Source organism: Balaenoptera acutorostrata, chromosome 9, assembly GCF_949987535.1.
Source record: "Balaenoptera acutorostrata chromosome 9, mBalAcu1.1, whole genome shotgun sequence".
Classification (NCBI taxonomy): Eukaryota; Metazoa; Chordata; class Mammalia; order Artiodactyla; family Balaenopteridae; genus Balaenoptera; species Balaenoptera acutorostrata.
The window spans coordinates 107,941,053-107,959,716 of record NC_080072.1 but is presented as its reverse complement, the minus strand read 5'-3'; the positions used below and the strand labels follow the sequence as shown (position 1 = coordinate 107,959,716).

At 36.2% G+C, this 18,664-nt stretch overlaps 1 protein-coding gene across 6 annotated transcripts in view; it reads left to right on the top strand.

Moving 5' to 3' along the window:
• ARHGAP32 (Rho GTPase activating protein 32) overlaps positions 1–18,664 on the top strand; it is a 282,949-nt gene that overhangs the window by 147,671 nt on the left and 116,614 nt on the right. For 5 of the 6 annotated variants that reach the window (XM_057552728.1, XM_057552731.1, XM_057552725.1 and 2 more), the window contains 3 exons: positions 2,571–2,662; positions 3,206–3,247; positions 3,626–3,710. In XM_057552728.1, coding sequence (XP_057408711.1) covers positions 2,571–2,662; positions 3,206–3,247; positions 3,626–3,710 — 219 coding nt within the window. The remainder of the gene's footprint in view (positions 1–2,570; positions 2,663–3,205; positions 3,248–3,625; positions 3,711–18,664) is intronic. The other variant, XM_057552730.1, reaches the window with a different exon arrangement.

Genomic DNA, 18,664 nt, shown 5'->3' with positions numbered 1-18,664 from the left:
TTCTTCTGGGACCCCTATAATTCAAATGTTGGTGCCTTTATGTTGTCCCAGATGTCTCTGAGACTGTCCTCAATTCTTTTCAGTCTTTTTTCTTTATTGTGCTCTGCGGTAGTTATTTCCACTATTTTATCTTCCAGGTCACTTATCCGTTCTTCTGCCTCAGTCATTCTGCTATTGATTCCTTCTAGAGAATTTTTAATTTCATTTATTGTGTTGTTCATCACTGTTTGTTTGCTCTTTAGTTCTTCTAGGTCCTTGTTAAACGTTTCTTGTATTTTCTCCATTCTATTTACAAGATTTTGGATCATCTTTACTATCATTACTCTGAATTCTTTTTCAAGTAGACTGCCTATTTCCTCTTCAGTTTTTTGGTCTGGTGGGTTTTTACCTTGCTGCTTCATCTGCTGCCTATTTTTCTGTCTTCTCATTTTGCTTAACTTACTGTGTTTGGGGTCTCCTTTTTGCAGGCTGCAGGTTCATAGTTCCCATTGTTTTTGGTGTCTGCCCCCAGTGGGTAAGGTTGGTTCAGTGGGTAGTGTAGGCTTCCTGGTGGAGGGGAATGGTGTCTGCCAGTGTCCTGTGGATGAGGCTGGATCTTGTCTTTCTGGTGGGCAGGACCTTGTTTGGTGGTGTGTTTTGGGGTGTCTGTGAACTTCTTATGATTTTAGGCTGCCTCTTTGCTAATGGGTGGGGTTGTGTTCCTCTCTTGCTAGTTGTTTGGCATGGGGTGTCCAGCACTGGAGCTTGCTGGTCGTTGAGTGGAGCTGGGTCTCAGTGTTGAGACGGAGGTCTCTGGGAGAGCTCTCACTGATTGATATTATGTGGGGCCGGGAGGTCTGTGGTGGTCCAGTGTCCTGAACTCGGCTCTCCCACCTCAGCGGTTCAGGCCTGACACCCAGCCAGAGCACCAACACCCTTTGGGGAAGTCTGAGGTCTTCTGCCAGCATTCAGTAGGTGTATTGTAGGAGTTGTTCTGCATCTAGATGTATTTTTGATGTATTTGTGGGGAGCAAGGTGATCTCCACGTCTTATTCCTCCACCATCTTGAAGGTCCTCCTTGGCTCTTTTTTTTTTTAATAAGAAAACATTTTAAAAAATTGAACTGATGTTGTGAATTTCTTCTCTTTTTTATTTTATTGAGGTATAATTGATGTGTAATACTGTATTAGTTTCTGGTACACAATATAATGATTTGATATTTGTATACATTGTGAAATGATCACAACAGTAAGTCTAATTAACATCTGTCACCATACATAGTTACAAATTTTTGTTTTTTTCTTGTGATGAGTACTTTTTTTAAAAAATTAAAAACACATTTTTTTTGGCCATACCACACGGCATGTGGGATCTTAGTTCCCCTACTAGGGATCAAATCCATGCCCCCTACTTTGGAAACATGGAGGCTTAACCACTGAATCACCAGGGAAGTCCTGTGATGAGCACTTTTAAGATCTACTCTCTTTGTAATTTTCAGATGTGCAATACAGTATTATTAATTATAGTCATCGTGCTGTACATTAAATCCCCATGACTTATTTATTTTATTGCTAGAAGTTTGTATGTTTTGACCTCTTCACCTTTTTCACCTATCCACCACCCCTACCTCTGGCAATCACCAGTCTGTTCTCTGTATCTATGAGCTTGGGTTTTTTTCGTAGTGATTTGATTTTAGATTCCATGTATAGGTGAGATCATACAGTATTTGTCTTTTTCTGACTTAATTTCACTTAACATAATGCCCTTAAGGTTCATCCATGTTGTTACAAAAAGCAAGATATTGTTCTTTTTTTTATGGCTGAGTAATATTCCACTGTATATATTTACTGCATCTTCTTTGTGGATCTCCTCTTAACTCAGTTTAAATGCTCAACCCGCATTATTCTCCTCTATTGCATTATGTGACATTGGCTATACTAATTTTTTCTGTTACAAGTCATAGATTGTATAGCATAACTTTGTTTTTTAATATAGATATTTGGATTTGCTGTTTGCTTTCTCCAGAGTGTGAAGAACTTTTTCATTTTCCAGTTTCTGTTGTTAAAATGATGCAGGTGAATGTTTCACTAAAGTTATAAAATCACTACTATGAAAACTGGCAGAGTAAGAAGTAATTTGGAGGTATTACATAGATGGTACTTTCAAATTTTAGTGTGAGAAATGTATGTTGTGGTCTCCTAATTATGTTCACATATACCATTTAAACTTTTATTAATCATTGTAACCGTGGTTATTTTGTTCCAACAACTCTTGGGGGAGATTTCAGTTTGTGCTGAGGCACATAATATAATAATTGATTTCAAAATTTGATTATAAGAGAATGAAAATTCTTAGTTTAACAAAAAATTTTTTCCTTTTACAGTAAAGTTAAATATTTTTAGGTGAATATTTTTCCTTATTCAACAATTAAAAGTCAAGTAAGTTATAATTTTAGGAAGAGATTATTAAATCTGTATGTGTTTCTTTTGGTGTGGAGTCAGCAGAACCATTGACATGAACTATAATCTGCTTTTTTAAATCTATTCATAATAAAGGGATAGTCATAAATCTTTTGTCTTTATTTTTTTAAGGCAAGAGGAGCAGACATTCCAGAGATTCCTGGAGACCTTAGTCTTAAGACATGTGGCAGTACAGCCAGTATGAAGGTTAAACATGTGAAAAAGTAAGTATAATTTTACAGCGGGTTTTAAGTGAATTTCTATAAATGGAAATCAGTTCTTTAGTTCTGTTAAAACTTTTATCCAGATTTCTTACTAAATGAGCTCTTACTGTCCATACATTAAATTATACTGTTAAGCCTTTAATTATCACTCAACTATTAGCAGAGTAGGTCTGAGGATTATCTGCTTATCTAAAAATACACTTTAATTTTGTTCTTGTAACAACTTTTATGTTATTGTGTATTAGGTTGCATTTGTTCAATAGGAACAATCCAAGTATGTCTTTTTTGGTACCTTTAATACATGCTCTCAGTCATTTGGAAAAATCACTTTTGGTATTTGAGTTATGAAATTGCTGTTTCTCAGCTATGCCTTTGAGAAAGCCTGAGATGGATGCCAGTATTTGACTATTAAGTGAAGTATCTGAAGGTATCCGTTTCAGTTTTAGACAGAAAAACTCTTTTCACCTGGTGAAGTGTTAGATAGCTATGTTTTTATTCTAAGTAGAGGAAAGACAAGGATAAAAATGTTCATTCTGTATACAGACCCACCAATCCAGGACTGATGGGCTGTGACAACATTCACAGGTAAAATCTGGTTTTGTATATTGTGGTGGGAATGCTGCTTCTGCTTAGAGCAGGCTGTTGACAGTTTCCGTAACATTCACTGAAAGCCTAGTTTTTCTAGGGCCATTGACGTGGGTCAAGATTAGAAGAGTACTATAGTGATGCTTTTTATTTTACTTTATTTTATTCTTTTGGTTTTGACTTGTGCACTGAATGTAATTTCCATTTGATCCTGTGTATTTCTGAAAAGGTATGTGTGGATATATGTGCTCATGTGCATGTGCTTATTAAATAGTTTTGCTTGTTGCATGAGCTCTTCAACCTGTTTTATTTCCCCCTTAAGTTTAGTAGTTTTGACTGTTCCAGTATCTTGTATCTCATTTATTTCATGTACTTCAGGTTACCCTTCACTAAAGGTCACTTTCCGAAGATGGCTGAATGTGCACATTTCCATTATGAGAACGTTGAGTTTGGCAGCATACAGGTATATTCGAGATATTTCCTGCATACTGAATCAAGACATATTTATATCTTTATCTGTGTATCTGATAGGTGACACTTAGAAGTAGTTTTTTCTATTGATGTCTTATTGGTTGATGTGAAGACTTTTTTCTCTTCTATTGACTAATATTTGACACCTGATGACTCCTGTTTCAAGTGGAAACAGTGTAAAAGAATCTGTGTACATTTCAGAATTTCTATCAGATTCCTAGACAGAGTTTGCCACTGTTTGACAGCATGAACTATTTTAGTCGTTACCTGACTCTTGTGTTGGGTCGTAGTGGTGATGGATAAATCAGAGTTGGGGTGAAGGTGGAGTAGGGGTTAGGGAGAGAAGTGCTAATGGAGTTTTTTTTCAATATTTTTCTTATTATAAAGTATATTATGTATATACATGTATATAAAACACATTTATAATATATTTTATATACATATTTATGTACATTTTAAAGCCTAGGTTAAGAGATAGAAATTTCCTGTGTCCCTCTTGTGTTTCATTTGCCTTCCCTACCCGAGAGGTCACTTATACCATGACTTTTGTAATATTCATTACCTTACATTTTTAAAATAGTTTTACTCTCTTATATGCATTCCTAATCAATATGGCATTAAGGTTTACCTTTTTGAACTTAACATAATTGTAATTATTCTAATTTGTTCAGCAAATACTTACTGAACAAGTACTATGTACAAGGCGCTGTTTTAGGTGCTTTGGCTATATTAGTGAACAACAACAACCAAAATCAAAGACCCATTCTTAAAGAGCATAGAAGACGGCCAAGAAGATAAGAGTTATGGTAAAAAAGTAGAACAGGGTTAGAAGGATCAGGGGTTCTTGGGGGTAAATTGAAATATCAAACCAGTTTGGGCTTCATTATTGAATGTATTCCTTCTTGCTTCTTTCATTTAACATTGTGAAATTTATCCTTGCAGATGTATGTACTCATAGTTTGTTCAGTTTGTTCACAGCTGTGTATTAATCCATAGTGTGCATATGTCACAAGTAATTTATTGATTCTTTTATTTTTTTGAAATTTGGGTTATTGTCAGTTTTTGGCTGTTTTAAACAACATCTCAGTGAATATTGTTCTACGTGAATCCTGATGTACAAATGCCAACTACTTTTTAAAGTGGTTTACAAATTTATACTCCCATAAGCAGTAAACGAGAGTAGTTGTTCCACATCCTTGCCAACTCTTGGTTGTTTGATACTTGTTAATTTTTACCAATCTGATGGGGATGTGATTCTCACTGCATTTTGATTTGCAGTCTCCTGATTTCTGATATGGTTGCTCAGCTCTTCAAATGTTTATTGGGCATTTGAGATTCCTATTTTTTTAAACTCTAGATCAAGCCTTTTGCTCATTTTGTTTTATAGATTTGCTTGTATTTTTCTTATTCATTCATGGGAATGCTTTACATATTTTGGATCTTAGTCCTTTCATGTTGCATCTAGTCCTTTATTGTTTTTGTATGTGAACTAAAAACACTTTCTCTCACCCTGTGGTATGTTTCTTTCACTCTCTTTATTCTGCTTTTAGTGTTCAGGCATTGACTATTTTATTCTTTATTTTATGTAGTTGTATGTTTGTACAAATCTTCTAATTTGTAGTTTTTCTGTCATATTTAAGATGCCCTTCCCTGCTCTGAAGTTACGAAGATATTGTCCTATGTTTTTTCTAAAAGTTTCATAGTTTTGACTTTAACATTCAAGTTACTTGTAATTGATATTTATGTATAGTGTGAAAAGGAGTGCTGTTAAAAATTTTGAACCCTTAGTGTGACAACCAGTCAGAGTAGATATAAACCATAGCACTGGAGGTGAGTCCTGATGGCCTTCTCCTGTGCAAAGCATTGCCCCTGTAGTTGCGTGGATCATTGGTGGTACAGTATCTCAGTATTTTAACACTGTGATACCCACCAGTCTTTTTTAAAAGGAGTCCAATTTTATTATTATTTGAAAGTGTGATTAGCTATGTTAGAGTTCTGTAGTGAAACAGAACGAATTTGTGTGCGTGTGTGTGTGAAGAGAGAGAGGGAGAGATAGATAGATACTTAGATTTTAAGGAATTGGCTCGTGTGGTTGTGGAGCTTTAGTAAGTCCTGAATCTCCAGAGCAGGCTGAAGACCAAGGGAGGAGTTGCTGTTGCAGTTTGAGTCCAAGGGCACTCTGCTGATAGCGTTCCCTCTTCTACAGGGAAGGTCTGTCTTTTTTTCTATTAAGACCTGCAACTGATTGGAGGATAATCTTCTTTTCTCCCTCTGCCTCTCCCTCTCCACTATGGAGGGTCATCTGCTTTACTCAGGGTCTACTGAATTAATGGTAATCTCATCTAAAAAATAAGAGTACCATTCGGAATCATGTTTGCCCAAAAGCTGACACATAAGATTAACCATCGCAGTCTGCCCCGTCTCAACTTGGCACCCCTTAAACCATACTTATCGCCAAATAAAGACAATAACAAAGTCATACTTCTGCCTAGCACTATCAACTATTTTTCATACAACCAAAAACATTAACCCTTTTCCTAGAGGAGGATGCAAAGTCCTTGGGTAATGTTTACTCTTCTTGATAACCCATAACTAAAATACTGTGATGTAAAGTTAAAAATACTTAATTAAATACCATGATATAAATCTTACATTATATAAGGTGATAAGAGAGGGAAGAAAACAAAGATATTTGTTACACGTGCATGCATGCACACACACACAGGAACATATTCATAACAAAATAAGGAGGAAATGCTCATGGCAAGTATAGTTCTTGATTCTGTAAACAGTCATATGGTTGTAGGTGGTGTTACAGTTACCTTCATCCACTACTCATTCTGTATTTCCCTCTGCCCTCAGCAAGAACCTCGGCTGGTTGTGGTTCTTTACCTGGTGAGGCAACCCAAACCTTCATTCTGGGTCTGGCCATTAATAGTCCTGCCAGAACTGGGTTTTTGTTATTTTCCATTGAGTTTAATGATGGGGCATGGTGATACTAAGGACACCCTAAGGGATCCCATATATTCCAGACATACTCTGCATTACCTCCATTGTGAAGTAGCTGTCCAGTTTCCCCCTGGTAGTCAGGATCAGGATCAGTCATACCAGCCAGTACCGTAATGCCCTTCTTTTCCTGTTGATCTAGAGGCATGAGGAGCCCAAAGTGGCTGAACAGCATTCTTAACTTCCACATCATTGGAATCATTGTTGTGTTTTCTGGTGGAAACATTCCTCCCCTTGGAACTAAGACTACTAGGCCAGTAGAGCATATAGTCATGGAGACAGGAAACACTAATTTTGCTAGTGAGTCACTATGAGTAACACTGAGTGGTACCACTCCCATTTTCACCCCCTTGATTCCTGGTTCTCCAGTCTGATTAAAGACACTAATGACTCTATGTCCAGTAGTAAAGAGAGCATGGATAGTCCATGGCATGATGGGGCAATAGAGATATGCGTGATGCACCATTGGATGCTTGGAATCAAACACTTGTAGGAGACAAGGTTCTGGATGAACATATAGATGATATAACATTTGAACATTTTTGTCAAACTAATGAGTATAATAAGGTTTTCATTTCCCTAACGATTAGTGATGTTCAGCATCTTTTCTTGTACTTATTGTCCGTTTGTATATCTTCTTTGGAGGAATGTCTATTGAAGTCCTTTCCCCATTTTTGAATTGGGTTGTTTAGTTTTTGTTGTTGTTGAGTTTTAGGAATTCTTTTTATATAACCTGTTTGTGTCTTTTAATCTAAAGTGAGTCTTCTTTTAGACAGCATATAGTTGGATCACTTTTTTTTTTTAATCCATTGTGTCCATCTTTGTCTTTTGATTGGAGAGTTTAATCCATTTCATCTAGTGTAATTGCTGATTAGGAAGAATTACTTCTGTCGTTTTGCTATTTGTTTTCTCTATGTATTATAGATTTCTTGTCCCTCATTTATTGCATTAGTCCTCTTTTGCTTTTAGTTAATTTTTTGGTAGTGAAATGTTTCAATTCCTTTCTCATTTCCTTTTGTGTCTATCTATAGGTATTTCCTTTGTGGGTATCATGGGGGTTACATTTAACATCCAAAGTTATAACACTCTAATTATACCAGCTTAACTTCAATGATATACAAAAGCTCTGCTCCTTTACAGCTTGGTCCCCATACCTTTCAGTTGTTGATGTCATATAATTACATCTTTTTACATTGTGTGTCCCTAAAACTAGTAATTCTTTTAAATACATTAGTCTCTTAAATTATGTCAAAAACAAAATGTGGGGTTACAAACTAAATTTCCAATACTTGCTTTTAGACTTATAATTTTAAAAAAGTATTAGTTTCTTAAGTCATGTAGAAAACAAAAACTGGTTACAAAGCGTTGTTACACAATCCCAGCTTTTATAGTTGCCCATGTATTTACCTTTACTGAGGTCTTTATTTGTTTGTATGTTTTCTAGTTATTATCAAGCATCATTTCATTTCAACTTGCAGGACTCCCTTGAGCATCTTTTGCAAAATAAGCCTAATGTTAATGAACTTCCTCAGCTTTTGTTTATTTGGGAATGTCTTATTTTATCTCTCACTTTTGAAGGGTGGTTTGCTGGATATGTATTCTTGGTTGACAATTTTATTCTTTTAGCAGTTTGAATTTGTTGCCCCACTACCTTCTGGCCTCCAAAGTTTCTGATAAGAAATCTGATAATCTCATTGAAGATCCCTTGTATGTGACTAGTTGCTTCTCCCTTGCTACTTTTAAGATTCTTTCATTGTATTTGGATTTTGAAAGTTTGATTATAACGTGTCTTGTGTGGGTTTCTTGAAGTTCATCTTACTTGGAGTTTGTTGAGCTTCTTGGCTATTTATATTCATATCTTCAATCAAATTTTGGAAGTTTTCAGGAAGTATTTCTTCAAATATTCTCTCTGTCCTTTGTCTCTCTGTTTCATTCTGAGATTCCTACCGTGTGTATGGGATGGTGCCCCAGAGGTCCTGTAGGCTCTGTTCACTTTTCTTCACTCTTTTTTTTTTTTTTCCTGTTCCTCAGACTCAGTAATTTCCATTGTCATATCTTCACATTCACTGATTCTTTCTTCTGATTACTCAATTTTGCTCTTAAGTCCCTCTTGTGAAATATTCATTGTTGTTCTTGTACTTTCAGGTGCAGAATTTCTTTTTAGAAACTTGTCTTTTTGTTGATATTTCCATTTTGTTCATATGTCATTTTCTTTACTTTTTCTACATTGTCCTTTAGTTTTGGAGGGCATCTTAAAAAAGTTATCTTAAAGTCTTTTCCTAGTAGATCTACTATCACTTTTTTTTTATGGTTGTTTCTGTTGATTTATTTTTTTCCTTTGGATGGGCTATAGTTTTCTATTTCTTTGTGTACCTTATGGTTTTTTGTTGATTCAGACATTTGAACGTGGTAGTAGTAACTAAGTTCGGAAATCTGATTTTTGCCCCTTCCCTGAGGTTTGCTGTTTTTTGTTTTTGTTTATTTTATTTTATTTTTAATTGTTGTAGCCTCACTCTGTGCCAAGGACTAGCCTGAGGTTTAAACTTAAGGTCTCCTCAGGTATTTCCTGAGCCTGCACGTGTCCCTGGGCATCTTCCCCATGTATGCAGTTGGTTTGGAATGTCCTAGTCTATAATGTCTGGCTCCCCAAAGGGGAAGAAGAAAAATTAAGGAGGGGAAAGGGCACTGGGCCTTTAAATTCTTTGGAAGTTGCTTCAGCTAGTGGGGGAGGGGCTTGCAACAATATGGGGGGTGTAACAACATGACTGTCTGCCTGTTTGCGCCTCTGCTATCAGGAGCAGCCATCAGAGCCCAGGTCCTTCGTATTTATGGGGCAGGCTCCTTTTTGCCCACCCTGGCTCTCACAAGCTGCATGCAGGCTGCTCTTTTTGAGTGTATGCGGCGTGTGCTGAGGGGCTGGGGATGGGGAGCTGCCACTGTGCTAAGAGCTGATTTGGACCAAAATTCTCTGCAGTGTATCCTCCAAGCCTTCACCTGGAAGTCCCAAGCCTTCAGTAGACTCCAGAGTTACAGAACAATTGCATCAGATTCTGCCAGTGCAATTACTGTCTAGGTGGGAGATTCCTAATGCTTCCTACTCCACCATCTTCCCAGAATCCTCCTTCTCAGAATCCTTACTTGTTTTTAATATAGGATTGACAGTATGTGCTGTGGAGAAAATAAGTAGGAAAACTTAGTAAAATGTGTTTGGAAGACGTCATCAGCCTTAAGCTCGGTAGCTCTGTTATATCCTCATCCTCATAGGTATTCATACTGTCAGTTGACTGACTCAGTTGTTGCCTATTAATATGTCCCAGTTGTGGGACATTCTGCAGTTGCATACCTTCTTTTTTTTTTTTTTTACTCTGATCTGAGGAATTTCTCTTAGACTTAACGGATTTCTTGTGCTCATATTTATAGCTCTTTCTCTTCCTCAGATATTGAGAATTTATAGTTTCCATAGGCCATTGTATCCTAGAAAATGTCACTGTCCACTAAATTTTTAAAATCTGACAGTATTATATTTAACTTAAAGGCTTTCAGTTATAAAATGAAAATAATTATTCTTAATCCTATATGTTATAAATTCTGATTCTCAATTTTATTTAGACTGAGAGACACAATTGCTTATAAACTAATTTAGATGTAAGGGTTAATTTGGGCGAGTAGTATCATTACCATATAACATACAAAGGAAATTTTAATGGTTTCTCCTTTGAATTGTGGCATTGTGTCTCTAGCGGACTTCTCTGCATCTTCACTTGGATGACTAATAGCCCCTTAAATTTAGCATACTTAGAACAGTCCCCTCTCAGACCTGCTCCTCCTGCTGTGTTCCCCAACGTGATGAATAGCAACTCTATCTTTCCAGTTCCTGACCAGCCAAACCTTGGAGTCGTCTTGGATTTCTTTCCTTTTGTTACTCCTCGCATCCAGTCCATCAGCAAAACTCTTGGCTCTGTCTTTAAAATATATCCAGGATCTGGCCACCCCTGCCTGTCTCAGCTGTCACCTTAGGTTAGCTGTTGTCCTTTCAGGGGGATTATTTCAGTAGTCTTATATAGTTGGCATAACAGCAAGAATGATTCTTTTCAAATGTTAAGTCAGATCATGTCACTTTTTCAGAACCCTCCAATTATTTCTCCTGTTTTTCAGAGTAAAAGTCAAATTCTTTGAAATTCCCTGCATGGATTACAAGCTCTACCTCTATCCTCTTTGACCTCATCTCTTACTCCTCCTCCCCTAAGACTTAGAATTCTGGCCACAGTTGCCTCTGCTCTCCCTCCAGTGTACAGGCTCCCTCCTCAGGACCACTGGACTCTCTGTTTCCTCTACTTGGAAAGTTCTTCTCCCTGGATATTCACATAACTTGCTACCTTCCCTCTTTTAAATACTTGATCAAATGTTGTCTTCTCAGAGCAAGTGTACTTTCTGCACATAAGATGGCAATTCCTGGTCACCAGCATTTTTCATCTCTCTTCTGTAATTAATTTTTCTCCATAACATTTACCACCATTTGGCATGCTAAATATTTTATTATTATTTATTCTTTTATTTTCTACCTCAGCATCTGTCTAGAACAGTGCCTGACACATAAAAAATCACTCAATGAATATTTGTTGAATGAATGGATGAATAAATTTGAAGAAGAGATAAAATTTGCTTTAAAAATGCTTTTTTAATATTTTGGGTTTTTTCACCATTTAAATTTGCTCTTATAGGATAAGAATATATTTTCCTTATGAGTATACATTTATTTATTTATTTACAGTAAAGCATCAAATAGAATGGATGATGAAAACTACAAATGCAAGTTAAAATTCCCTTTATGCCCTATTTCTTTTATTAACTATTTGTTATGTGTCTGGAATTTTTCTATATATTTATAAAATAAATAGCAGTATCTCTAGATAGAGCTATAGCTATAACTATCTACCTAGCTATCTATAACCTTTAAAAAATATAGCTAAATGGAATTCTATACATACTGTCTTGAAAATCGCTTTTTTTCTTGAAAGTATATTTTGCATTTTTTTTTATTTCAGTAATTTGGATTCACCTCATTCTTTTTCACAGCTACATAATATTTCATTTTATTATTATACCATAGTTTATTTAATCAGTTCCCCATTGACGGATATTCCAGGTTTTATTGATATGAATATATCCATTAAATAAAATCCTGTAAGAGGATTTGCTGGGTCAAAGGGTATGTACATTTAAAATGTTGACAGTTGTTGCTAAGTTTATTTGCTTTCTGTCTCTGTAGATTTGCCTATTCTTGACATTTCATATAAATATAATCATACACTATGCTGTCTTTTGTGCTGGCTTCTTTTACTTGGCCTAGTATTTTCAAGGTTCATCCATGTTGTGGCATTTATCAGTACTTCATTCCTTTTTATGGCTGAATGTTATTCTGTTGTGTGGACCTACCACATATTGTTAACCATTCTTTAGTTTGTGGTCATTTGAGATGTTTCTGCTTTTTGGCCACTATAAACAATCATGTATGATTTTTTGTGTGAACATATGTTTTTGATTCTCTTGGTTTTATATGTCTTGTTGAATATAGCACCCTAGTGAGTGTGACTAGACAGATGTGCTGTTGGCCATTTACATACTTTTTTGAAGAAATGTCTATTCAAGTCCATATTTTAATTGGGTTATTTGTTTTTTGTTGTTGTTGTTGAGTTGTAAGAATTCTTTATATTATTCGGAATACTAGACCCTTATACATAATTTGCAAATATTTTCTCACATCCTGTGGATTGTCTTTTAACTTTCTTTATAGTGTCCTTTGAAGCGTAGAAATTTGTAATTTTGGTAAAATCTGATTTATCTGTTTTTTTCTTTGGTTGTGTATGCTTTTGTCGTTACATCCGAGAAATCATTGCCTAACCCAATATGAAGATTGATATGAAGATTTATTCCTGTGGTTCCTTTTAAGAGTTTTATGGTTTTATCACTTACATTTATGTCTTTGATCCATTTTGAGTTAATTTTTGTATATAGTGTGATGTAGGGGGTCCAGATTCATTCTTTCAGATGCGAATATCCAGTTTTCTGAGCACCACCGTTGTAAAGACTGTTCTTTCTGCCTTGGTCCTGGCACTCCTGTTGAAAATCTATTGACGATAGATGTATGAGTTTATTTCTGTACTCTCACCTCTCTTCCTTTTGACTATATATATTCTATGCCAGCACCACACAGTTATTATCACTGTAACTGTGTAATGTGTTTTGAAATTGAGAATTGTGTGTCTGCCAACTTTGTTCTTCTTTTTCAAGATTGTTTTGGCTATTCTGAAGTCCCCTGGATTTCCATGTGAATTTTAGGATCAGCTTGTCCATTTTTGTTTTTTTTTTTTAAAAAAAAGGGCAGTTAAAATTTTTATAGGAATTATGTTGATTCTCTAGTTCAATTTGCAGAATATAGCCATCTTAATAATATTGTCTTCCAGTCCTTGAACATGGGGTGTCTGCCCATATTCTTTAATTTTTTTCAACAATATTTTGTAGTTTTCTGCATACAACTGTTTCAGTTTTTTGGTTAAGTTTATTCCTAAGTATTTTATTCCTTTTGATGCTGTTGTAAACACTGAGCAGCCTCCAGCATTCCTGTTTGTAATTTAACTTGTGCCTGATAAAATAATTACCAAGCCTGTGTATTCTTTTCCCAGTGAATTTGGCAACACATATGCTTTAGATTGCACAGCTGTGTTCAAATCCTACTTCAGCTCAGTTCTAGCAGACCTTAGCCTATCTCTGATTTTCCTGTTCAAGTGTCAGTTCACTATTTTCAGTTGTAACACGTGACATAAAATGGCATTGTCCTGTTGAGAAGAAAGGATACTGGTGTGGGGTGGAGTGGGTGTGGCCAGCTGGCAGGACGCTCTCATTGTGCCACACAGTCTTGACCTTGAGGGAGATTGTCAGTTAATCTAGGTCTTGTTTTCCTTATCTTCCTACTGGATACACTAGAATAACCAGATGACAGCTGATGATCCTTCTAGCTAAGATGAACTCTGAGCTCCGACTTAAATGAACTGGGGATGTGACAAGGTGAAGAGGTAAAAGGTTGTAATGACACAGCAGGAGAGACTGTACCATGTCATGTTCTTAGTTCTTAGTCCACTTTTATATAGAGCATGACTAAGCTGTCTTTAAAAATTAGTACAGATCATTACTCTGGTCACAGAAATAGATTGTTGAAGCATCTTTGTTTTCCTAGGACACACTCTACTTCTGGGCTAAATATTTAAAAACTAAATTCCCTTTTTCACTCTTACCAGGATTTTATGCTTTTTGTGTCTGTGTTCATTAGTGCTGTTGGTCTGTGTATTGTACTTGTCTACTAGCCTGAGTGAGGGAACTTCACTGCCCCATACCCTTTAAAAAGTAAATGTCTTGGGGCTTCCCTGGTGGCGCAGTGGTTGAGAATCTGCCTGCTAATGCAGGAGACACGGGTTCGAGCCCTGGTCTGGGAAGATCCCACATGCCACGGAGCAGCTGGGCCCGTGAGCCACAGCTGCTGAGCCTGCGCGTCTGGAGCCTGTGCCCCGCAACGGGAGGGGCCGCGATAGTGAAAGGCCCGCGCACCGCGATGAAGAGCGGTCCCCGCACCGCGATGAAGAGTGGCCCCCACTTGCCACAACTAGAGAAAGCCCTCGCACGAACCGAAGACCCAGCACAGCCAAAAATAAATAAATAAATAAATAAATAAAATTAAAAAAAAAAAAAAGTAAATGTCTTGGAATAGTTTGTGGAAATGGGAATTACCTGTTCTTTGAAAGTTTAGTACAATTTTCCTGTTTGGTTCCCATTTGAGGACTTAATCTTTAATTACCATTTCAACTTATAATTTGATTATTGGTCTAGTCAGGTTCTTTTTAGGTCTAGTCAATGTCTCCTTAGGTCAGTTTTTTTATCTTTTCTGAGAAAATTGTCCGTTTAATGTAGGTTTTCAAATTTGTGGGTATAAATTTTTGTGTACAAGGTATTCTTAACACTTGGTCTTACCAAGAAACCAGCTTGGGATTTTATTCATCAACGTGAAACTCTTTGTCTTCTCCCTCCCTCCTTTCATTTCTCCCTCCCTATTATTAACTAACTATTAATTCCTAAGCATACTTTTTTCCTTAGATAAATAAAATTGTATAGGTACTATTGATATTTTATTTGTTTTTGGTCACTGTTTTTTAATAAGTGCATTTGAGTTTGGACATTTTCTCCCTGAATAGTACTTTGAACAGACTCTACAGGATTTGATGTATAAGTGTTATATTTTATTTACAGAAATTGAAACCTGAAGAAAAATATAAAGGTAAGCAATTGCTAGAAAGGGCTTCTTATTATTTATTAAGTAAAACCACATGTAGTTTTAAATTCTGTATATTTATTATCTTTATTGCACTTCTCCTCATTGTATCATCTCCATTGTCCAAAAACAAACATTTACTCACATTCACGAACTATTTTTCAGTAAGAAGGAAAAAAATCTCTTGCCACATGTGAAGATATATAATCAGTTTATTCAGCTTGATGCTATTGAGTCGTGAGTCTCTTTGTGCTGTGCTTTATGTGATACCGCCATCTAGTGTGTAGAACACTAAGTGACTATGTGGGTTTGCATTTTCTTTTATCATTCGGTTATCTGAAGCTGCGAGTTAATGTTTCTTTTTATCCAATTTCATATAAAGCATTAAGTTAAATTCACCTGAATGCGAGAGCTGAGGTTTTGTCTGAAATACAGCACAGAAAAAATATGGATGTAATACCTGTTTCCTGAGTGTTCTCTACTGAAGCTGCTGTGCAAGGGGCTCGGAAATGCTCCTGTGGCATAATTCTCACCTTTCAGGGTGTGCTTTTTCTTCAGTCGACACTTCCTATCAGCAGACACAGTCTTGCCTTGATACTGAGAAATGTGGAAAAAGTAAAGTTTGATCTGAAATGTTGAAATGTTGAGGAGTAAAAGTATAAAATAAACGCCCCTCAATCTTCATTTGAAATGAAGTAATTGGAACTATAAGCCAGTATTTAGTGAATGCTTTCTGTGAGCCAAACATTATACTAAGTACTGTTTGTATGTTGTCTCATTGACCCTTCATAACAGTTTCAGTTGAGGAATTTGAGGCAAAAAGAGCTTGAGAACTTACCTAGGATCGCAGCTACTAAGTGGTGGGGGTCTGTGTTTGCATCAAGGCTGTAGAGCTGTTCTGCACATTCTTTTGTAAAAGTACTAGAGGAGGATACACTGACAAAACTGTTTTAAGCAGGAAGAAACCATAGTTTCGAAAGGCCTACATCTTTGATGTATTTGAAGGTAAAAAAGTATGATGATTAATAGTGCAGTGTAACCTGTGTGCTCTTAAGTAAATTCTTTAACTTTTCTGGGCCTGTTTCCTTGTTTGTAAAATAGGGATAAATATATCAATTCCAAATATGTATATATATACTTTCCTGATGACCTGAGGGTAGTGGTGTCAGGACTGAGGCAGTGGATAAAGAAAAGCTTTGCAAATAGGAGGCTTTATAACTGTAAGGAATTTTGTGACAAACTACCCCTCACAAGAGAGACTGTATTGATAATATTCTTGTTGATCTAGTAATCAGTTTATTTAGATGTAATATTTCTTTTAATATAAAAATTGGCCTTATATAAAATTGTGAAATGGAGAATGTTAAAATAACAGGTGCATTTTCTGTAATTATAATTAATTTAAAAATTTAGTTCCAGTTTCAGATAGAATTAAACCTATAGCTTAGAATATTCAAATTGTAATGTATTTAGAAGGTTTCAGGTTTAAAAATAAAGATAAAGGAAACGGAAGAAAACACATCATTGCATTTTACCCTATTGAATAGTAACATTGAAAATCTTTTGTTAACAAATCGTTAACAGGTAAGATCATATATATGGATTCCACATTTTCAGTTTCAGTATTTCAGTGTACTGGTATGATAGTTAACAAGTTCAATGGACTGTTGACTAAGTGTGGTTTCTTTTGGAAACAGACTGAGTTTTCTTCCTGATTAAGAATTCGTGTAAATATAGGCATTAACGTTTATAGAAATAAATATCAGCAACAAGTTTTGGTAGCTATCTGTGAGACTTTCAGACATTAATAAAAATGAAGTAAGTCAATGAAATGGTATTTCCCCCATCTTCTTAATACTACCTGCAGTTTCAATATTAGCTTGTAGATGTTTCCATTTAAAAATATCTTATTTACAAGTATATATTATTATGTGTGTAACCATTTGAAACAAAAGCTGTGATAATTTTACTATTCCTAACCCTACCAGAAAGTTAAGTTTTCCTCAAACCAAAACAAACGTATTTCACCCCTACTTTTCTGCATATTCTGTAGTGACACCTCCTCTTATTCCTGGAAAGCTTTGTCATTTGAGGGGAGGATTTAAAATGAAGAGCTCCATAGTGAGTTATCAGTGCTGCTGTCATCCAGGTACTAGATTTTAACTGTATCTCATATGAGATTATCCAGTCCAGGAGTTCGGTGTGCGAAATTGGTTGAATGATGAAAAAATATATCCTGTGTTGGAGTCACATTACACATGCGGTTGACTTCCAGGAATTTGACTGAATATTCTTATAAAAATAGTATTGTTGAGTCTGAAACTGAGAAGGGTCCGAGAGACTAACAAGTCAGCTCGCCACAGTTTCTCTCTCTCTCTCTCTCACACTCTCTCTCTCTCTCTAACAGAAATGTGAGGTCTCTGCATCAGAAATCAGACCTTTTATAAACTCATAGTGTAAATCGTGTTGGTTCCTTATGCCTCGGTTCTCCATGAGGTGATGTGAGAACGAGATATACCCTATGTGTACACTGGGATTTTGTACCACGAGAGACAAACGCTGAAATTATGAAACTTGGAGTTTATATAGGATAGCTGGCACTTCTGTCCATTTGCCTTTCTGGAGATGGAGAGAGGGAACACTGCTCTGGAATGTAAACACATCCTCTCTGGGGAAAAGAAGGGAAGGTGTCTTTTTCACAAACAGATGGCTCTGGGGAGAGAGAAGACTTTGTGTCTCTCTGGAGGGCTCTATTATTTGGGTTCCCATTCAGTCTTCCTTTAACCCTGCTGCTAAAGCTGTTTGTTCAAAAAGTTCTGACCATATAGAAATGTGAAAATATTCTTGAAGTATTGTTTCCTGACAAGTATATATTCTGGAGTGAACATCTGTAAGATGGGAGGTGTGATTCTGCTGTTCTGTCATTTAATCTCATTTCCCATGTATTCTTCACGCTGTGGACCTCTTGTTGAGCTGAGGGTGGTTCTGGTGTTTAAGGATGAGCAAAACAGTTCCTTCACCTGGTACTCACCTGAGGAAACAGTGCTCTATTCCGGTTCTGGAAGGAAAAACTGACTGTTAAGTTTATTAAGATGCATGTAGGTCTCTAGCTTTTTCCTAAGAAATTTGAATTGCAGTTTTGTCTCATTGATTTTTGCCCTGTGTTCTGAAATTAGAACTTATTTCGCTTATTACCCACCTAAGATGTAACTCAAATATAGGGTTGTTCTTCCAGTTGGTGTCCTCAGCTCCGGTGTTTTGAAGTGGTATTTTCAGTGTTGAGTCTTAGGATGTTGATGGTTGGGATGAGCAGACCACATAATATTGTGCAACAGAAATTATTTTTCATGTTTACATATTCTACTACAAGCTATGGTGGGTGAAGAAAACTGTTTACAGACTCCATAGGTATGTCATAGTGAAACCATAATAGCATTATAAAAGGTGAATAAAAAGAAGAGAACTCTTTCTTTGCCCCATTTGCAATCTGTTGATTAAACTTTGATGAATGGTTTTTATGTGGGTGGGGTGATGTATTTTTACCCAGCTTTACGCTGATTTCCATTCTCCATGCAGAGAAAGGACTTTTTTGAACATTTGAAGGCTTGCTGAATAGAGTT